This window comes from Panthera leo, chromosome D3, assembly GCF_018350215.1.
Source record: "Panthera leo isolate Ple1 chromosome D3, P.leo_Ple1_pat1.1, whole genome shotgun sequence".
Lineage (NCBI taxonomy): Eukaryota > Metazoa > Chordata > Mammalia > Carnivora > Felidae > Panthera > Panthera leo.
Genome location: NC_056690.1, coordinates 24,327,847 through 24,351,570, shown reverse-complemented (window position 1 = coordinate 24,351,570; position 23,724 = coordinate 24,327,847). Strand labels below are relative to the sequence as shown.

Genomic DNA, 23,724 nt, shown 5'->3' with positions numbered 1-23,724 from the left:
CTAAAGAAAGGTCCCAGAAGAAGATAGGTACATGGAATGATAGAGAATGATGAAGAGTCCAGCTTGAATGGACCAGAGACTATTTTACGAGGAAGGAAGCAAATATGAAATAATGGAGGAAACACTTAGTGAAGAATAAAGAGACCTGGATTTCAAAGCCACACAGCCTCGGTCTCACTGTGTCAAATGTACAGATTGCGATTCTGGTGACGGTTACATAAATCTATACATGTGATAGATATGTATATGTCTATACATATTATGTACCTGTATGCATAAATATATACATGTGTGTACATCTATGCATGTGCACAGATATATACACAAAAGTCCATTTCACTTTATGTAAATTTAACATTTTTAATGTCAAATTTCTCTGCTTTTGGAGGTAATTATGTCCCCTTGGCCCACACTCACTAGTCAGAAGTTCTAATTAACAGGCGTGCATGCTTTTGATAAATAAAAGTGGTAGGACAAGTTTTCCTGATGTATAAAAAGTACAGGCTAGATTAGTTGTCTCTGAGATTCTTTCCAACTCTACTATTCTATTATTCTAATTCCTATTCTAGAGTAAACGCAGACTCTTAGTAAAGGGACTAATTTTGTGATTTTATCAGGCTAGGTTAAACAAAGATTTGGCAGCTGTTAGGATGTTTTTCCTTCTAGAAACTATGCATGATATATGAAATAGCCAATATTAAGCCAACTCCATAAGAATGTAGAGGTCCTCTACAACATTCATTGAACACCAGTTATGTGCTTTCTAAATGCACAGCCTTTAAGAATTTAAGATGAACACAGTCACATTTCCTGACATGTGAAGAGCTTTTAGGAATGTAGTAGAGACCATTAATAACAATCACATTTGGCTAAGAGAGATACTATATTTCATCAGTTCTGAGATACACATTTATTCACATATCAACATCTCTGGATTTGGGATTTAATGTCTCTGAACATGATAGTGCCTCACAGTGGTATGCCACTTCTGTGTCTAAAGGGTTCCAACAGAGCTCTTTCAGTTTATATAAAATAAAAAGTTAAATGACAAGAATTGTGTCATCATTTAAACATCAACATTTTCTTAGTAACATAAAATAATGATACAACTCTTGAGCCAGAATTCTTGGCATTCTCCTTTCCCAAAGGAGAAAAGTGCTAACCCTACCCACGTAGGTCTGGGAATTCTTTCCACAGGAAGGGACCTCTTATTAGAAATTGAAGATATAAGGGGGTGCCTGGGTGGCTCAGTCAGTTAAGTGTCCAACTTCGGCTCAGGTCATGATCTCACGGTTCGGGAGTTCGAGCCCCGCTCGGGCTCTGTGCTGACAGCTCAGAGCCTGGAGCCTGCTTCAGATCTGTGTCTCCCTCTCTCTCTGCCCCTCCCCTGCTCTCTCTCTCTCTCTTTCTCAAAAATAAACAAACATATAAAAGAATTTAAAAAAAAGAAATTGAAGATATAAGAAACTGTTTTTCAGGAACTGCAGGTTGTTTTAGTTGAGGATGTCTTGGAGATGAGAATGAAAGAGAGGAAAGATCTCTGCTACTAAGGAGGCTGTGGCCTCTATCCTGTAAGCAATGGAGAAAACAGAATTATGAATAAAAGAACGACCGATCAGACTTACATTTTAGAAAGTTCATTCTGGGAGAAAAACAAAGCATGGACTGGTTTAGAAGAGATAAAAGCCAAAAAAACCAGTTAGAAGCAAAGTCCTGAATTTTCAACGACAAAAGAAATGGAGAACAAGGGATAAATTTCACTCCAAAACAGTGACCCAAAGAGAGAACAGCAACTATCGAAAGGTAAGAAAGTAAGCAAAGTATGATGAGGGTAAAGTATTCCCAAAAAACAAAATTTAGAGGTAAGGCTCATAACATGCACTTAATTTTAATTTTCATCTTTCCTTAGGGTAATTCCTTAAAAAGGAAACTAAAGACTGCTGGGCTTGTCACAAAAGGACAGCTATTGTATGATTCCACTTACAGGAGGAATCCAGAGTAGTTAAATGCAGGACTAAAAACAGCATGGTAGATGCCCCAAGCCGAGAAGAGGGGGAGTAGGGAGTTACTATTTAATGGGGACAGAGTATCAACGTAGGAAGATGAAAAAGTTCTGGATGGTGGTGATGATGGCATAACCCTATAAAGGACATAATGCCACTGAATTGTATCATTAAAAATGGTTAAAATTGGACAATTTTATGTTATATATATTGTACCACAATTAGAAAACTTTTGGTTTATACAAAGAGTCAAACTTAACCCTCCTCAAGAAAACAAAAGGAAAGAAAAGAAAAACAACTGACATGTTCAGTACTTTGTCTAAGCGCTTTGTCACACTTTCCCAAGTTTGTCTGTATAAGGTTTCTAAAAGGATTCAGAGGCCTTCCACAGAAATAAAGGTAGAGAACACAGAAGTCAGAATGGGTAGAAAGTCAAGAAAAGGCAATAAAACTCAGCATACAGACAGGCCGACTGTAAGACCTGGCCCAGTTCCTTAAGGTGGCCAGGACACTGGGCTCTATGCTTCATAGAGGACAAAGCAAAAGGAGCAGGGATCACTTTTAAAATTCCTAGACCTTTATATATATATATATATATATATATATATATATATATATATATATACAATGGAGTATTACTCAGCAATCAAAAAGAATGAAATCTTGCCATTTGCAACTACGTGGATGGAACTAGAGAGTATTATACTAAGCGAAATTAGTCAGAAAGACAAATATCATATGACTTCACTCATGAGGACTTTAAGACAGAACACAAGGGAAGGGAAGCAAAAAGAATATAAAAACAGGGAGGGGGACAAAACATAAGAGACTCTTAAATAAGGAGAACAAACAGGGTTCCTGGAGGGGTTGTGGGAGGGGGGATGGGCTAAATGGGTAAGGGGCACCAAGGAATCCACTCCTGAAATCATTGTTGCACTACATGCTAACTAACTTGGATGTAAATTTAAAAAATAAAAAAAAATTACAAAAGGAATAATTTTGGGATAAAAAATAAAAATAAAATAAAATTCCTAGACCTTCAAAAAAAATTTATTTAATGTTTACTTATTTTTTAGAGAGAGAGGGAACACCTGCGTGAGTGAGGGAGTGGCAGAGAGAGAGGGAGACACAGGATCCAAAGCAGGCTCCGGGCTCTGAGCTGTCAGCACAGAGCCCTACATGGGGCCTGAACTCACGGACCGCGAGATCATGAATGACCTGAGCTGAACCCACTAAGCCACCCGGATCTTTTACATAAATTCCCAGATCTTTTAAATAAAAATATACCTACTCGGGAGAAATACACTCTTCCTGACACTGAGGCCTGAGACCAAATTTTCCAGTGAGTGCTCAGCAAGAGGACCACATACAGTAGCACAGTGTTCATTCCACACAACGCCGTGCCTGTCAAAAATCCAAGAGCAGGCTTACTACTGCTGCTACGTGCACTCCTCAGCGAGGAGCACATCGCACTGAAGAGGGGAAGGTGGCCTGCAAGGACCAACTTACGCTTTCTGGTGCTGGATTCTCAAAACAACATCAGGAGGTGTATATTGTCATTTCCCTCTTACGGGTAAGGACTGAGGTGTAGAAAAAGGAAGCAACCTTGCTCAGTCAATGAAATAGCAAAGGGCAGCACTGGGATTCGGTTCCAGTCTTTTTTTTTTTAACATAACATTTCAGAAAACAGGCCTCCTGTGAAGTGACTGCCACCTAAAAGAAAATCAGAGGGAAAGAGCTCACCAAGGGGGGGTGGCAATTAGGCAAATAAAAGGTGAGCCCCAACTTGACCCTCAGAGAAAAGCTTATACATTCAACAGCCATTTTCCACCAGCACTCCTTAAATTAGCTTCCCTGGATCCTCTGGAGCTGGTAGAAACACCACGACAGGTGATAGCCCATAAATGTAATAGTCTTTAGATTACCAAATTAACGGGAGGAGAGAAAATATACACAAGAGAACCCTCAGCAAGAAGCAGCCCTGGCGTCTTTAGAGGAACAAATAAAGGTAAACTCAATCTCACTTTGTAATTATATTATTGAATTTGGGTGGCAATAGCACTGTCCTATCCCATCCAAATTTGCATAAGCATTTATAAGATACAATGTGCTGAGATTGCTGACAGACTATCTCAAAAGGAGAAAGAGAAAATAGTGAAAGGATAACTTGAGAAGTCATGAAAAAGAGTATCATTTTATATTTATGCTTATTTTTACATTTTCATTAATGATTTAAGGAAATACATTATATATAAGGATGTAAATATATCCACAGGAGAAGTAGTTTAACTGATCTCTTGGTTGGTGAACATGAGTGAAATCATAAAAATAAAGTAAAATAGACTTATGAATTCAGTTAGCAGTATCAGCAACACTATAAAAAAATCAAGTAAGTTTCGATATGGATAAATAGAACATATTTATGTGGGAACAGGGCATATTAACGTAGATTGGCCCTACCTTTAAAAATAATGAAATCTTAGGGCACCTGGGTGGTTCAGTTGATTGAGTGTCCGACTCTTGGTTTCAGCTCAGGTCATGATCTCACAGTTCCTGGGTTGGAGCCCCTGCTTGAGATGCTCACTCTCTCCCTCTCTCCCTGCCCCTCCCCTGCACGTGCTCTCTCTCCCTCTCTCTCTCTTTCAAAATAAAAATAAACTTAAAAAAAAAAAAAGAAATCTTGAAACTTCCCCAAAAGACCAAACCACAGGGATGCTATGCACACCACTAGAGTTTTGTTTCCTTATAGAAGCACCTGGACTAGGGAGCTTTCTCTTTTGCACTTAAGAATTGTAAAAGAAGAAAACCAAAACCAGAAAAACGATGTAACAGATCAGACCTCTATGTAAAGTGACCCAAACTGCACAGATACACAACAATGGCAGGAACTCAGAAAGCTGCAGGAGGCTAAAATAAACAGTGGGTAAAAAATGGGCAGCAAATGATGACAGATTTTGTGAATTGCAACCATATGACAAAAAGAGAGGTCATTAAGATGTGAAATGATGCACAGAACAACACCGTGCCAAGGAACAGCCTCTATAAAATGTTGATAAGAGAAGCCCACCTGGAATAGGTACAGGGGTAAAGGCAATGCTAAAAATAAATGAGATAAATCAAATCGCCTTAAGGAAAGAGAAGAAAATACTGAAGCGCTCCAGGCACCTGTAAGATGCGGCTTTCTCCAGGGTCAGCCTTAGGTCATTCGGTATAAGATAGGAGAGAATGCAGCACAGAAAACCCTAAGGGGGACAGGACAGCAGCACTGAACTCTTTCTCGAAGTGCAGGAAGGTTTTCTTACATTTATCTAAACAAATTGCTTCAAAGGCAAAATGGTAAGTATGATTCTGCTGATCTCAACACATTCACTCCAATATTCTAAGGCAGCAGCAGAAACACCTCAGAATAAAGAAGTGATATCTTCAAGAACTATATATATATACATATATATATATATATATGTATATATATATATTCCATGTAAATTACTTGCAGAAGGATGTAGGGAGAGAATGAGAAAATGCCAGAAAATGGCAAGGAGAGACAGATTGATTTTTGTTGTTGTTGTCCACTTCCCCCACCCGCCCCAAGCCCTGGAGCTCCAAAGCGCATCTGTTCTAAGTCAGAGTTTATTAACAGCAGGTCCCCCAGTGGGAGAAGCCATTAGGTTCCTACAAGCTAAGACTCAGCTTTGTATGAGGTTATAAAATCACATGAGGAGAGATTTCCTTATCACTTTTTTTCTAAAACATGAAATATTCAACTTTCAGGAAAACATTTTTTATAGCTATGAATTGCCCAGAGACGGAGTACCATTTAGTTCATCAAACTTTTACTTAGCTTTTATTTTGAGCCAAATAGTGTATGAGCCAGTATATTAAAACTACATAATGCCACAAACATTTTTGAAACTAGATGTCTAATGATACTGCCATCAAAAATTTTAGGTTCATTCAGAAACGTACCATTTCAGAGACAAAATAAAGTTCTGTTTGACATAATCTAATATGGAATATTATTCGCTGTCTACTATTTGCCACCAATCTGCCTCAGTGTATCCATCACTGCAAAGATGACTATTGGTGTACCCTTTCAGCCTAATCTGTCCAAGAGCTCATTCAGCAAAAATCCATGTTTCTCAGAGTGAAGTCAATCAGTTTGGGGCCTCAGAACTCCTCCAACCTTTGATACTAGTTCCAATCCACTGTTTTTCCAGAATACCAATTGGTATAAAACAGAAGTAACAACAGGAGAAAACCATGTAAACTAGTGTCTGTCTCTTCTCTTTCTTTTTAATTCAACATGGTTTTTTCATGTTCCTCTGAAAAACGTTAGACATAGCCTACAGTTAGATCCATTATTTCCTTTTACACAATGTTAGAATATCTAATATCTTCTCTCATTTATTTCTAGATGGCATATTGGTCCAACTGAGCAAATCAATTTACTACTAGAGGTGTTGTGATTTAGAGGTACGGAATCTCAGAACTATTTTTAAAAAAGTATTCTTTGGATAACCCTGAAATCCAGAAAAGTTCATTCATTCACCCTAGTCATAAAGTTAGTTTATGAAAAATTTGAAAATATAATCCAGGTCCATAAGCTTCTGCACCAGTGTTCTTACCACCATCCTGTTCTGCCTCATTAACACCAGCCATGGACAGTGATTCCTGATCTTCCTTTGTGTAAAATGTCCAATCTTGGCCACAGCAATAACCTACCAATTCTCAATGTCCAAAGTCTTCAAAGGCTAGGAATGTCCTTAAATCAGTTAAATTAGTGTCAGACCAAACACTTTCATCATATTTACCTCTCATGGGAGATTTCATGGCCGCTTCTACCATCCCCACCAGAAGCTGGAGACTCTTGGGGTCCTGAGCCAGTCCAGATGCAAAGGCTGCCAGGGCATCGGCATGACGTCCGAGGTACTGGAGGGCAACACCCTGTCGGAAGTATGCCTGGGAAGAAAGAAAAGATAATGCGCGTTTTACTTATATACTATGCTCCAAGAAGGCTGATGGTGATTATTAGAAAAACCGGTCAGCAGACCTAAAACTGACATCATCTTGGTTCAAAACCTAGTAAATAGTTTGAAATCAATTCTGATTTCTTCCAGCATAATAAAATGTTAGCATACTTCTTTCAAGGAAATGATATTAAAACTTTCACTCTTTGGGGCTTCTGGCTGGCTCAGGTGGAAGAGCATGCAACTCTTTTTTTTTTAACAAAGTTTTTTTTTATGTTTATTTCTTTTTGAGAGAGAGAGAGAAATAGAGTGCGCACATGCACTTGAGCAAGGCTGAATGGGAAAGGACCAGACAGAGAGGGAAACAGAATCTGAAGGCTCGAACCCACAAACCGTGAGATCATGACCTGAGCCAAAGTCGGACACTTAGCCGACTGAGCCACTCAGGCACCCACAGCATGCAACTCTTGATCTTGGGGTCATAAGTTCAAGCCCCACGTGGGGTGTAGAGATCACTGAAATAAATTTTGAAAACTTAAAAAATTTTTTAAACTTTCACTCTTGTCACTTCTAGAACATTTATTAATTTTATCACATTCTTTGGCATTTATTTACAAATCCCTTTTAATGTTTTTTTGATAATTTTTAAAATATATTTTAGCCCGCCTTTAAGCTCCTCAAAGTCAAGGTATTTGGAAATTTTTTTATATCTCACCAAAGTGTCTGGTACAGAGCAAGATAAATGAGAGACACTCAAATTCTGATTATTTCAAATTTTCCTCTTTTCTATAATTAAAGGGAAAAATCAATGTGTGATGGTTATTAAGATAATTTTAATAATGAGTGCTTTAATATAGCTACATTTCATGTGGTGTTTCAGACATAGTATTTAAAAGCTGTTATCTATGTATGCTTTGCTTAGAAACAAAATAAGATTACTGGCCTTTGTGTTCTTTAATTGGATTAGTTTGAAAAACTAGTATTATCAGTTCTGATTAGAAGAAAACATCCTTCCTTCCAGCTAATTGCAAAAAGGGCCAGAAAATTAATAAAATATTTAAATTTTAGAATAGTCTTAAGAACATGCAGTTTGTTTTCAAGCACACAGAGTCAAAAGAAGAAAGGAGCAAAATGTTACTAGTATATAACCAGGTAAGGACCTTGTACCTGATTAAATGATACATAAAAATGACATTAATGGCTCACCTAGGGGACTCAGTCAGTTGAGTGTCTGATTTCGGCTCAGGTCACAGAGCCTGCTTCAGATCCTCTGTCCTCCTCTCTCTTGGCCCCTCCCCTACTCATGCTCTCACTCAAAAATTAATAAAAACATTTAAAAAAAAAAATTAGGGCACCTCGGTGGCTCAGTCAGTTAAGTATCCAACTTCGGCTCAGGTCACAATCTCACAGTTCGTGAGTTCAAGCCTCGTATCGGGCTCTGTGCTGACAGTGTGGAGCCCGCTCGGGATTCTTTTTCTCTCCCTCTTTCTCTGCCCCTCCCCAACTTGCGTTTTCTCTTTTTCTCTCTCAAAATAAATAAACTTAAAAACATGTTCTAAATGACATTAACATATTCATGGCCTATATGGCATCTGTTTCTAAAATACCTGGCCTCCTATTTAACTTAAATACTCTTCTAATATTAGATGTTTGTAACACAAATTTAACTCTTTCAGTCCAATACACTTTGAAATTGTCACTAATTATATTCATGGGATCTAAATGAAGCTTCAAACAACTCCTAAAACTATCACTCAATAAACTTAATAATTTTATAATTTTGTATATTACATACACACTGAGATCTTTCGCACTTATCATGTTTATAAAACATATGTACTTACCTTATTTCATTTTTATAACTACTCTTTGAAGTAATTTAAGACAGGTAATACTATTAAGTGTTTCTATTAAGAAACAATCCATAAACAGAATGAATCCTCAATTATGGGCTATTCAGAGTCCTATTAGTTTAAACTACCAGCAGCTGTTAAAACTCAGACCCTAGTATGACAATAACCTGTAAATGCACCTTCATTACTAATTCATAAGATCATTTCCTTTCAATGGACTCAGCCACTGTTTTAATCTTTAATGTGTTTATAGATATTTTTCACTACACTTTGCACGTCACATTTTAGGTGATTTCTAGAATCCAAGAGGCAATATATAACATATAGGAATTGAATAATATTATATTGAATAATAAAATATTTAAAATATTTATTGGACTCCCCTTACATTGTTGGTCTGTAATTATGTATTCTTTTTGTCGTTCTTTTCTCATTAACTAATAATCAGAATAGTTAATTTTATTGTGTACTTTCTCTGTGTTAGGTACACTGTGTGAAATTCTTTTTATTCAATCACAGTAACCCACAGTCTATGTCTTATCATCATCAAGTGAACTCCATAGTGGCATTTCTGTCACAAAAGTGTAGAGAACTAATTTTTATTCAGCAGCTATTTGTACATGCAATGAATATATGAATATATGTACATGCAATGAATATTCCAAATAAAAACAGCTATAGTTTTAGCTTTAATGCAGCATTTGTAGAAAATGTAAACTAAAATAAGTATACTTATTTATATAATATATATACATGTATATATGCCAAATACCTGTAAATTATAATTATTCATGGAAAGAGATAAAAATCTCTGTGGTTATTGATTTCAGGTATATAGTTTAAGAAACAAAAATCTATTATGGTAATCATTTCAATTACAGTTACAATACATGTAAATCAAATCATGCTTTGTATACCTTAAACTCATAGTGCTGTTATTTCAGTGAAGTTGGGGGGAGAAAAACACACAAAAATCCTATAGTAGTCTTGATGAATTCTGATAACTTCTTGTATATTTAAAACAAAACATTATCATTCATTACTTCACCGAAAGAACAACCGATTTCCCTGTCAGACAATGAAATCATTTATCTATTCTGTGTAGGTAAGCAAAGTCCAGTGTTAAATGTAAGTTATGGTCTCAAGTTTTACACAGTAGTTACAAAAAAGAAGAGTATGCATGTTTTGTTTTCTTAGGGCACTCAAAAATAAGATGAGAAAAAGTATGACTTGGCCATACTGCCCACAACCTGGCTTCTTTTCTTTAGAAGGTTTCGAAAAGAGATGTAAGAGAGAAGACTTAAAGGTCTCTCTTATGCCCCTCCAGAATCCCCAACTCAACTTTATAAGATTTCCTCAGTGAAAAGCTTAAAAGTTGTATCCCTGTCAAGACATAAGCACAATTAGTCCAAACTCATAGATTTGGACTCCCCCAACTTTTTTCTATAAGATATTCATTGCATGTACATATGTTCATATATTCATTGTATGTACAAATCGCTGCTGAATAAAAATTAGTTCTCTATACCTTTGTGAGAGAAATGCTACTATGGAGTTCACTTGATGATGATAAGATAGACTGTGGGTTACTGTGATTGAATAAAAAGAATTTCGCAGTGTGCCTGACACAGAGTAAGTACACAATAAAATTAGCTATTCTGATTATTAGTTAATGAGAAAAGAACGACAAAAAGAACACATATACAGACCAACAGAATATAAGGGGAGTCCAGTAAATATTTTAAATATTTTATTGTTCAATATCACTCAATTCCTATCAATGCTTCATTCACTTCTCTCCTTGTTCCCTAAAAGACTGTCTGCAACTGGGAACCCACTGCTCCCAGACAAAATTTGAACCACCTGACTAAAACAAATTAGTATTATCAGGTCTTGGGAGATGTAGCAGCCACCCACAGGATCCTATGCCAGTCTTTTTCAAAGCAAAGGTCAAGATGTGCTGAGATCCACAGGATTTCCCACAGCTTCAAGAAAACTCATGTGATCTGCTGTAGCCCATCTGCTTCTTCCCTACTGGTCCCTGCTACTGCTTTTTCTCTTACCATCACAGATTTCACAGGAAGCTGCTTCATCTGGGAAAGGGGCAAATTTTTATCATTTGAGATTGAGTAGAGACAGTATATGGGCAGCAGCGAGGGAAGGTGAGGCCCAGGAAGCCAGGTCGAACACTTGATGTCTCAACAACCCCCTCACATACACCACATTCTGGCCAGCAGATGGAAAAGGAAGGGCAATGCAGCAGATGGAAAAGGAAGGGCAATGTGGATTCACTACCGAGAGCACCTATACCTGAGAACAATGGTTTTAACCTGAAGCTTTAGCTAAGAAGAGAAATTTGGAGGGAGTTGGTGAACACACGGGACTAAAAGTGGGATGCCTAGAGTTTCAAGTGCTGGCACTCATTCATTTCTTGTTGTTCATCACAAAGAACCCTCAATGATCAGTCCACACATGCCACTAAATGATCTCACAAATAATAAAAATACAGTTGGGTTACCAGAATAAGTTTCCATGCTTCCTTCCTTCCATTAAATTCCCTAAAAATATATAGCATTAGGCACTGTGATGTGTACCACAAATACAAAGAAGCAGTCAGGGCTCCTACCTTCAAGCGATGCACAGTCTAGAGAGGAAGAATATGAAAAGCTCTAAATATCTTGACCGCTACCTTCAGTAACCACTTACTAATAGTAAGGGCTTGTAATATTTTAGCAATAATGAAAAAAATGTAACTAATGACCAAAGTCTTTATGCCCTGTTTTTAAAACTGTTGATACTTGCTTTTTTATTATGTGGCCATTCCTCTCATCTCAGAGAGTTTGCAATGGACTGAATGTTTGTGTCCCTCCATATTGCTATGTTGAAACCTAATCCCCATGGTGATGATATTTGGAGGTGGAGTTTTAGGGAAGTGATTAGGTCATGTGAGTGGAGCCCCCCATGAACGTGATTAGCAAGCATCCTTATAAAAGAGATCCCAGAGCTCGGTACCCCTTCTGCCATTTAAGAACACAGCAAGGAAACGGCAAGCTATTAACCAGGAAGTAGGCCCTTACTGGACACCTGCCGTCACCTTGATCTTGGACTTCCAAGCAAGCAATAAATGTTTGTTGTTTAAGCCACCCAGCCTATGGTATTTTGTTATAGCAGTCCAGATGGACTAAAACAGGGTTAAAGTACAAATACTCAAAAACTAAACATGGGAAACAATAAGTTATTCACCCCTCAAGCACCCCTGGAGTTTGACCGTAAGCCTTTACTTCCAACATTCCATTTCTGGTTTCCAATTCTATTTTTTTCTTTTATTTTCTTTTCTTTAATGTTTATTTATTTTTGAAAGAGAGAGAGCGAGAGAGACAGAGTGTGAGCAGGGGAGGGGCAGAGAGACAGGGAGACAGAGAAGCCAAAGCAGGCTCCAGGCTCTAAGCTGTCAGCACAGAACCTGACGTGGGGCTCAAACTCATGAGCTGTGAGATCACAACCTGAGCCGAAGTCAGATGCTTAACCGACTGAGCCACCCAGGCACCCCTAGTTTCCAATTCTAAAGCATCACTGAACTCAGTAATAACATAACATCCTACTCTCCCACAGCTCAAATGAGTGATAAGGTAAATTACTATGCATGTAGGTTCATGTGTATATTCAGGACATAAAATATAGACAAATACATGTAATATATAATGCTACACAAAATTAAGTGTGTTTGCTTACATGTACAATCTATTACTTAGTTCAATCATTCACAAATATTCTGCTTCAGTTTAATCTGTACTTTCTCATGTTATATACTCTAATATTCCTAATCTGTCTTTCACTGTTTGAATTTGAACATTTTTACATTTTCTCAAGATTAAATAAGTCTATAACATGGTGATATACTTTCTAGCCAATCATACCACCTGCTACATCATCACCACCCTTTTCAACGATGTTTATAAATTGTGTAATTATTTTACTGAGCTTTCCTTTACTATTTTATTTAAAAATGAGTAGAAATAAGGAAAATAGAAATGCCAATTCTAGCTTTTTAAAAGGCAGCTGTATTAATCTATAATTTAACACCACTGGTTGAAAAATGAAAATGATTACAGGGTGCCAAAAGCAGAAAAACTTTCACATCCCTGGATGTACACGGTACAACTAAGTACGGTTTTGTTGTGATGGCAAAGAATAAAACCAGAGACTATGTAAAAATGACTCTTAAAAAGGAAAGGCCTGATTTGATATTTTATTTTTTAGTTATCTAGGAATGAACACTTCCCACTCACTGAACCTGTCAATCTCTAGTTTAGTATTGTCCTACTTAATATTTTATATATTTGACTTTCATATACTTCTCCAGGAATGCTTTGTATGGGAAAATAAAAGACTATTACTTAAAAGATATGCATATGAGCAAAATGTAAATATGCACACATCACCGACCATAAAATTATATAATATAAATTACACACAATATCACATAAAACTGTGATATATAAAAATGAAGGCACAGGACCCATATCCTTACTTAGTTTTCACCATCTTACATCATAGATACCCATATGGATACATACATGCACATTAATTTTGTTATGTATATTGTTGTGTAAGTTTCCCTTAGACAAAGGGAGAGAATACTAGAACTTCTTGCAGTAATATAACTGTTCTCTGTACTATCTAATAATGGTACCACTAGCCAGCCACACTTGGCCAGTGAGCACTTGGAATGTGCCTAAAGTGACTAAGAAATTAAAGTTTAAATTTTATTTCATTTCAATTACTTTAAATTTAAATAGCTACAAGTGGCTAGTAGCTACTGCATTGGACAACGCAGTTCTAAAATTAGGTCCTCCTCTAGCAACAGACCTCCAAAGACAAATCTACACTGAAAGTTGAAAGGGGAGCTATTAGGGGCACCTGGGTCGCCTATTGGTTGAGCGTCCGACTCTTGATTTCAGCTCAGATCACCATCTCTGGGTCATGGAATCAAGCCTCACATTGGGCTCTGCCTGCTTAAGATTCTCTCTCTCTCCCCCTCTGTCCCTTTCCCCACTCGTGCTCTATCTAAAATAAAAAGAAAAAAGAAAGGGGAGATATTAAACAAGACAAATAACTACTGAACTAAAGCTCTGAACGAGAGCTATGTGCCTTACTCCCAAGGCACCTGTGGTGGAAGAGAAAGGACTCATTAGGCTCTCTGGAATCCTATCCTGATTACTTTTTAAGCTGTGTGCCTTTAGCCAGGGCACTTAATTTAACTTCACCAAACTTCATGTTTCATTTCCACTTACAGAGAAGATAATAATGATGACCTCAAAGTGTTGTAACAATGACTGTTGACTGATATCACATGAAATATAAAACACAAGTAGCTACTTTTTAAAAAGTTGAACTGAATTTCTCACTAACCTTCCTCTTATTTGGTATTTGCTGTTTAATCAAGTGGCTCATCTGCTTCACCACCTTTTTTTTTTTAACTTTTTTTTTATTACTTATTTTTGAGAGACAGAGAGGGAGCATGAGCAGGGGAGGGGCAGAGAGAAAGGGAGACACAGAATCTGAAGGGAGGCTCCAGGCTTTGTCAGCACAGAGCCTGACACGGGGCTAGAACCCACAAACCGTGACATCATGACCTGAGCCCAAGTCAGACGCTTAACCAACTGAGCCACCCAGGCGCCCCTGATTCACCAGCTTTTGATCAGAAATCACCTTTGGTGAAGTGGGTGAGGGACTGATAAAAATTAGGCATAAAACAAAAATAAATGATCATAATGATCACTTTGAGTCACTAGGAAAATAGTTATGCTTGGCATCTTCTGTTTAAGAAGCCTGTAAAGTAGGAAATGCATTTGAAGGAAATTTCATAATCATAAGTGTTTTTAAAAATGTTCACACTTTGGGGTGCCTGGGTGGCTCAGTTGGTTAAGCATCCAACTCTTGATTTTGGCTCAGATCTCGATCTCATGACCTCAAGACCATGAGATGGAGCCCCGCATGGGCAGCCTGCTTAAGATTGTCTCTCTCCCTCTCCTCTGCCCCTCGTACATTCCCACTCCCTCTCGCTCACTTTCATTCTCTCTCACACAAAAAAATAAAACGTCTACACTTTGGCAGTTGATTGCATAAGCTTCAATTTTCTAGTAAATTCATTATTTGGGAAAACATCATATGCAGTTTAAATAAGGTCCATCGACTCAGGTGAAAAAGAAGAAAGAGGTGGCAGAAAATAGATGACCAAAAAATCTATCTATAGAAACATGAAACAGTCTTCCAGAGACTTTATACTGATAACACTGATGAGAATTACAAGGTGTAAGGCCCAAGCCTGACACCTATTTTAGAATTAATGAGAGCCCCGCCTTGCTATAAGCAGTCCCGCCACTGTAAATCATCATTAAGTTCTACGGCATATAAGTAGGTGTTTTATTTCCCCCCAGTTTTTCTGGTTATTTGTCGAACTGCTAATCCTGTACCCTGCACAGGGCTAGGTGCTTTCCATAGTTTATCACTAACCCTTATGCTATCTTGCAAGAAGTTCCTATAATACCTTTTGCCCAAATCTTTTGGTGGTTATGAAACTTGCCCCAAATCACACAGTTACAAAGTGAGACAGACCCACTGCCAAACTATTTCTCTTTCCAGTATTCCACACTACCTCTTTGATAAAAGAATTAATGGTGTGCAATTAACCTCTAAATCAAGGTTTTTGTCTGGGAACTCTTATGCTCACAAAATTCACTCTATGGAGGCAGAAATGAAGGAAAATCAGAAATGACACAGAAAATTTATGAACATGAATATTTAATCTCTATTCCATTAGCAACCGTTGATTGTAGAACAATTTTTAATGAATTGAATGGAGGAAAAATTCATTTCATTAACCTTTCATATAAATGTATTATTATTGAACCAAACAGGCCACTGTACTTGCAACTCAGTTCGATGTTAATTAGATTACAAGCATGAGGCTTTAAATCATCAAGAAACAAAAGGAGCCATCAGCAAGCTTCTCAGCCAATGCTTGTTTGTTTGCTGGCTGAAATGGATTTTTACCTGCAATACAATTTGCTAGGCTTCTTTTATTTTCTGACATTTTCAAGTGAATTTTCTCTTGCTTCTGTCTGCTGACACTTTATATTAAAAGTAAAAATAAAAATAAAGAAAACCCTGAGAATCAGCAAAGAACACATTCTTCATGTAGCAATATGTTTTACCTGCTCAGCTGGGAGTAATCATTCCTATCTCTCCAGAAAACTACACTTCTATTTTTTACTAGTCTGCCTGATTATATGCTGAAAGCACATGCAAGAGATTGGAAGCTATTTTAGCAAACACCATTATTGAGTTTGCAACCCAGAGTCAGAGGCCCAAATGGCCTAAACATAATGTTCTAACCAAATCTGCAGCTGTGAATTGTTTTTCTCCCCAACATCGGCTCTGGGTTCATTTAATATCAATTTCTAAAGGAAATCGTCTCTCAGTCCTGATTGTTTCATATTGTATCAGCTATTTCCCAAAATTAATTTTTAACTAATTGTATCAAGTGTTTAGGTAAAAAAATTACGAGGAAATCCTATTTTAATAAGAAGTTAGAGGGGCGCCTGGGTGGCTCAGTCGGTTAAGTGTCCGACTTCGGCTCAGGTCACGATCTCTCGGTCCGCCGGTTCGAGCCCCGCATCGGGCTCTGGGCTGATGACTCAGAGCCTGGAGCCTGCTTCCGATTCTGTGTTTCCCTCTCTCTCTGCCCCTCCCCCATTCATGCCGTGTGTCTCTCTCTGTCTGAAAAATAAATAAACGTTAAAAAAAAAAAAATTTTTTTTAAAAAAATAAGAAGTTAGAAATCTGATAAGAAGTTAAAGAAAAGATGAAATGACAACCAGGAGTTAAATAACTAAGTAGGTGTCATTTTCTAGTGTTGGAGGGACTCCCAATGTTAATGTTTATGTCAGATTATAAAATGTGTGTACCATCATCTGGAGTTTCTCTTCTAAGCTTTAAAAACAAACAGTGAAAGAAGTCTGAGGTCCCTTAGAGCAATGGTTCTGAACTTTCCATATCTTGTGCCTTCACTCTATGGGTGTGGCATAGGAGGGGTGTAAAATCATGCCAAGAAGAAAACCAGAGAATTTCCTGAACATTCTCCAAGAAATCATCTGGCTTTCACATGAGTTCTATGCCCCTACCCTACCAATTCTCAATTAATCCTGGAACACAGAGTTTGTGTGCCTTCACACACACAGCCTGCTCCTGGGGAATGTGCTAAGACCAGAAGCAAAACGGAAAGAAAATAGTGGTGGACAGAGAGAATGGTGGATGTGGAAAAACAGTGAAGCCAACGATGTGGGAATTAAAAAAGACTGAATTCTCACCTACTTATTGAAAAAAAAAAAAAAAAAAAACAGTTGGCATGTCACCTACCATAATGTAGCTATACGTAAACCATGCCAGATTAATGGGAATGCGTTCCTTCCAGAAAGCAGCCTAACAGAAATGACTGCCATAAGTGCTGTGTATTGGGATACAGGAGTTCTACCTCAGGTTTCTGGAAGCACATGAAACTCCACCATCAGTAACTCACTCCATAATTTTTCTATCAACCCTTGTTTTTCTCATAAAATTATAACTTAAATGGGAGTCCATAGCATTCTACCATGGAGAAAGGCAAAGCTATACAATGCCATAACACATCTCCTGAGACGTCACATTTATTTGAAGTTTCTGGGAGAGAATTTTTTAAATTAATGACCTTTATTTTTAGAGCAGTTGTAGATTCACTGCAAAACTGAATGAAAATTACAAAGAATTCCCATATAAGCATTGTTCTGACACACTCAGGACTTCCCCCACTATCAGCATCCTGCAACATAGTGGTACTTTTTTTTTTTTTTTAAACAATCAATGGGGAATTATTTTTATATGAGAAATTCTAGAAGAAAATGAAGAACTCACATAATTTCTTAAAAAGGAAAACATAAAGAAATGCCCATCTCTACTCTGCCGACAGTCCTAATCCCTGGAAGAACCCCTCTCTTCTGACTTGAGATGTTTGGCAAAGCGAAATTTGAGAAGCACTGCAAACACTACGGGCAACCTAACCTTTGTCAATGGCTTCGGCTGCTAGCTCACAGGAGGAGTCTCCAGGAAAGAGTAGGTATTCGGGAAAGGGACATAAAGAAGGTGACATGAGCAAGGGGTGAGAGCAGAGCTGAAAGTAAGAATACATGCCCTCAAAAGGCTTGCACAAGGATTTCACTCGTGTTTTTCTAAATGACAAACTTCGCTGCCTCTATCTTTCCCCTTCCTACGTTATATAATCTTTCCACATTGGTGCATGTGTGTTCAGGCAGCACATAGCACAATGAAAAACAAAAAAAAAAAAGGAAAATGTCTGCCTTTTGATACTTACTAGCACAAAAATGTGACTGTACACTTTATATCTTTTCAAAAGAGAAGGGGGTTCCATTTCTAGGCAACATGGAGTAGGCATCCAGTATTTCCCACTGAATACAACTACAACCTAGAAAGACTTTATGGAACAGCTGAGGACTCTGAACGGTCAACGGTAGCTGATGAATTAAGGAAAGAGTCCAGAATTCAAAGTAGTACCAAACCAGCAATGGGTTTTCCATTTTGTTTTGTTTATCCTTCCCATCTGGTATTACCTGGCTTGGATTCAAAAGCAGCTCAAAATAAGGAAGTACTCATTGGATTCAAACAGAAAACACTCCAAAAAAAGTCTCTTCCATCTGGTCAAAGAAGCAAAAAAGAGGACTCCTGAGGGTAAGAGTGGAGAAAATCCTGTGTTTTAAATCCTCTTTCCATTCCTTCCCAGTCTAACACTCCAGGCAAGTAACAAGGGATAGCAATAGTTGCTGGACAGGCAGCCCAAATTTTGATGAAGGGGACCCTTTCCTCTGGTCACAAGAGCTATGGTCCCAAGAGTACAGGATGAGTCCCAGTGTGTTCTCTCTCTCTCTCTCTCTCTCTCTCTCTCTCTCTCTCTGCCCTCTTACTATTTGATGCCTCATATAGAAGTAATGATGGGATATGCCTGGCAAAGCAGGGAAAGTCCCAGTTTGGGCTCGAGGATGGGAAGGGAGGTGGACAGCCAGAGAGCTGGGAAGTGTCAAGGAGATCAGATGATAGGAGGGAGCTTTTGAGAGGTGTTATGGATCCGACCCTAAATATCATACCAAAGGCTTTGAGAACAAAACTCTAGGATATAAACTACCACCTAGTTCTCAGACTGGCCAACAGGTGATAGATACATACAAAAAGAAAGGTCCTAGTAGAACTTGAAAGGTTCTGAAAACTTAACTTGACATTGGAACCAAAGTCCATAAAACGTGGCTCAGGGCTTATACCCTAAACCTAACCAACTGTCAATTGTTTATTAAAACAAAACAACAAAAAACTCCATGAGCTAATCTAGCTTTCCCCTTAGAAAAGAAAATGGCTTTTATTTTATGGTTGGAAAAACTAAGGTAAAAAGGTTCAAGTTCACAGTGCTGTCCTCTGAGCACATTACCCCTGTGAACAGGCAGTTCTTTTTTGCACAGACTATTTACAGAGACTTTAATCCTGAAAGGGTTTATGCCAGGGATTCAGGTTTCCCATTTTCTTTCTTTGTTTTTGTTTTCTTAGGTAGTTATTTATGTGACTGTCCTCCTAACTAAATGGACCAATCTGGGCATAAACCATTTTCTCATTTTCTCTGCTTATAGAAAGGAATGGTTTATTTCAGCACTACAGATAACATCTTGAAGTCTCAGGAGGATGACAAATTGAAACAGTCTCTTTCTTGCCCAACATTTCTTACCCAAGAGTCAAGTGATGATGTTAAGGAACAAACCTCTCTTCTCCTGACAATTTGCACTTATTTTCTTAATAGCCTTGCTAAGATTCAATGAATTTCAGTTTGCTTAGAGCCTACTTAGTGCCTGCCAACAGGCACAGGAAGCTCTCATTCATCAGCATAATAGTCCTTTCGGTGATGCATTCCTATTGAAATTATGGCAGCAATTCCAAAAAAGAAACATCAGAGATGGGGCAAATGAATTCCCTTTCAAAAAGAGCCATCAGAAAAGCATAGCACTTCCTACATAACTAGAAACTTAAAACATTATTTTGATTGAGAAATGTTCAGAAATTTCATTCAGGTTATCATTTAAATGTAATATACATATCAAATATGATCAACATAATATCAAATACCTATTCAATGGGATTATCTATATTTTACAAAATCATGTGAAAACAAGCACAACCACCAAAACAACTACATAACTCTATTAATAAACCTAGGTCTTGGTAATCGTGCACCAACAGTAACATTCACAGTCAACTGGTGCCTGGACTGGCTAAACAGTTCCAGATTAATGCTCTTCTTTGACCTGGTAGGGTCACTTGCACCACATAACTCTGGTACGCCATCGGACGCGTAGCTTTTGTTGGAACAACGATGGATTCTGCATCTCTCCCGAACGTTACAAGTTGCTAACACTGGAGGTTCCCTCTATCATTTAAGCTCTCTCTGAAACTTTTAGACTGAAACATTTTCTAGCATCATTCACTGACAAGTTTCAAACTGCAGAATCAAAATGATTTCACATTTTTTATTAATTTAATCGTTCATGGGTTTTTTCTGTAACTCTATCACCTTTTATCAAAAATGTGTTCTCCACCTACTGTGTATAAATGAATTCAGTGCTACAGGGGTATATAAGAAGAGATCATTAATCTCAGCTTTCAGAAAGCAAATAATCAACCTGGGGAGATACATAAAAACTGCACATTAAATAATTAAGGAATTATTTCAAAGCAACATATAAACAAGTGCATGGAAAGACTGAATAGGGGTCTTCCCCAACTTACAAAGGAATTGTCTTCTAAAACTTAACTTTTGAGTCAGTTACTCAGCATGTTTTAAGCATTTTTACCATAAAAAGAAATTATCCTCTAAAGTATATTACCCAGCCAGTTCACAATGATCTACTTCAAACAAAATGTCACTGGACCACAGGACTAGCAATATTAAGGTAAGGATCAAAAATGAAATTGGTATTTGTTAGTATGTGGCAAGCTCCTTCACATAAGTAATGTTATTGAGTCTTAATAATCCTGTAAGGCAGACTATGTCTTTCTTTAAAGATAAGGGTCCTGGGTGGCTCAGTTGGTTAAGCATCTGACTTTGGCTCAGGTCATGATCTCACAGTTCATGAGTTTGAGCCCCACGTCAGGCTCCACGCTGACAGTACAGAGCCTGCTTGGGATTCTCTCTGTCTCTCTCTCTCTCTGACTCTTCCCCTTCTCTGTCCATCCCCCACTCATGCTCTCTCTCAAATAAATAAAAAATTTTTAAAATTATTTAAAAACATAAAGATAAGAGTCCTGAGGCTAATACAGGTTAAGTCACTTGTCCAAGGTAATAGCTTGTAAGCGACAGAACACAGATTCAAACCCAGAACTGTCTAACTCTGAAGCCAGGTCTCCATTCCTATAGCGTGCAGCTTCCCGCTAAAACATTTACGAGGAAACACTTTTTCTGTGCTCCAAATAGGAATGTCAAGAATATGTTCCACAGACTGAATGCTCTTGAAGTACAGAGACAATGCCTTTTCATCTTTGCGTTTCCAAGGTGGTTATTTGACACTGAATGAACGAACAAATGAACGAACGAATTAATGGAAAGTGAGTTCTTTCAAAGCAGGGGTTGTTTTTTATTCATATCTGTATACATACAGCCTACCACAGAGATATAATCTATCCATCAATAAATATTTATTAACCTAATAATTCCATTGCACTAGCACGCCTTCTCTCATTCTGCTTTTCCTAAATTTGCAATCCTAGCTGCTTCCGCATTCATGCCTTGAACTCCATGTCTTTCACAATCTCAGCTCTCTCCTTCCTTTGCTCAGACGATGAAATCCAGAAAGACTAAATCCATATTTACATCTTTTATATGGCTCAGCATGCTCCCCAGCCAGGACAGATATGAATTTAACCTAGCAAGCTTTACCCATAACGCTCTTGGATCTCTGAGTTTGAAAAAGATGCACTGCCCCTTGGGGAGAAATTATCCAAACTAATATCAATGAAGTGGATTTATCCTGTCCAGAGGAAATGCAAATGTACTTGGTTGCATCAACTTTCTGAAAGTACACTTCTAAAGCAAATTAAGAAACCCATTTCAAGTTGTTTGAAAGGAATGTTGGCTGACACTTGCAAATTAGTCTTCTACAGAGAAGCAGCTCTAATTCTGCAGCTTATCATTTCAAATGATCTTACAGATGAATATTCAGATCCTACATCAATTTTTAATGTAATGGATAGAATCCCCAAAGCTTAAAAACTAGGTTCTACTTCATAATCTGTCATTCTCTCTACCTTCTTGCAGGATACATTAATTTTTTAATAAGTTCTTTTAAGTAGCTCCTAAGATACATTTTTAACCACTACAAGTTCAAAAACGATATGCAAAGCCCCTAATTTAGTTGATATCCAATGTAAAGGATCCTTATTAATTATAAAATTGTGACCATAATTAAATAAAAATATAGATGTGATGGAAACACAGGTTCTGAAACTCTCATACTAGAAGTCTTCGAAAAAAAGACAAATCATTTTCTCAAGCTCCCAGATGAACGCATTTAATATCCTTATACCAACCATGTTGATCATTTTCAAAATCATCCTGAGTATTATCAATGGCAAATGTTAAGCGACCAAATATCCTGTAATATTGATAAGTACTCTCAAAAGACAGGGCTCAGCAATTTCAGTGTATACACTTGGTGACACAAGAGAACCAGCAGTACTTCAAGAACAACAACAAAATCTTCATCCCCTTCAGCACAGTTGGCTCAGAGCCAAGAAAGAGAAATACTTGTTTTTAAAACATACTTTATATCTACATTTAAATGCCTAATTAATCCTAATAATTAAATGCAACCACTAACCACTTTCTTCACAAGATCTCTTTTTTATTTCCATAAACTCTGGAATTTAATGGAAATCATTGTGTCATTATGGCCAGGGTAATAAATGCCTATTGGTCAATAAGCTCTGAACCTTAACAGGCAGTTAACTAATTCAGTTGGAAATAAGACCAATAGTTCTAATGGCCTCTAATTTCACTGCAAGAGTCCAGCCTTATGAACTATAGATGGTTTTCGTGAGCTCTTCCTATAGCAGAGGACAGCAATTTAAATGTAAAAAACATGCATTTGAAATTCAAGCGCTTACACTGATTTCACTGGCCAGGGAGACCACAGATCAGAAGAGGTCCTTCCTGAAGAAATATTTCAGCGCAATAAGCCGAGCCAACGCAAACAAAAATAAAACGATTTTAAATTACAAGAGCTCAATTTAGTCTATTTGAAAATCATTCAAAATTTCTTATGGTTATTTCAAACAATGTGAATAGTTTGCTTTAAGACTGGACAAAAGTAACAACTGTAAAAACACCTTGTAATCAAAACAAAAAGGGAGGCTTCGAAAGTTGATCTCTTCCTGCTGTCTCACTCATCCTCCCCTGAGAGTGAAGGCCTCTAGATTTCAACATAAATAGATAGAACTTAGTATACGGATATCAGTGTACTGGAAATCAAAATAGTCTGGAGACATCAGCATCCGCTCAAAACCTGATCCTTTTAGTTTTGTCTCACGTTGCAACGGCAGAAAGAGCCCTTGAAGCGATGAGGTCAGAATGTCCCTTTGCCCCATGATGCCAAGGGGTGACTTCTAGGTGAAAATGAACGAGGTTATGTTCATCGTTCTGCCAACGTTCAATTCAGACCTGAGTGTTCGCTGCTTCCATCCAGCCTTTAGTAGTAGCTACACCTACCTCTAGGAAAATCTCTTAAGTTACATATTTGGTCTCCTTTATTCCAAATG

General features: G+C 37.7%; 1 protein-coding gene across 3 annotated transcripts in view; it reads right to left on the bottom strand.

The window, feature by feature from the left end:
* Positions 1 to 23,724, bottom strand: part of TTC28 (tetratricopeptide repeat domain 28) — a 628,165-nt gene that overhangs the window by 301,740 nt on the left and 302,701 nt on the right. For all 3 annotated transcript variants that reach the window (XM_042910405.1, XM_042910407.1, XM_042910408.1), the window contains one exon: positions 6,815 to 6,962. In XM_042910405.1, coding sequence (XP_042766339.1) covers positions 6,815 to 6,962 — 148 coding nt within the window. The remainder of the gene's footprint in view (positions 1 to 6,814; positions 6,963 to 23,724) is intronic.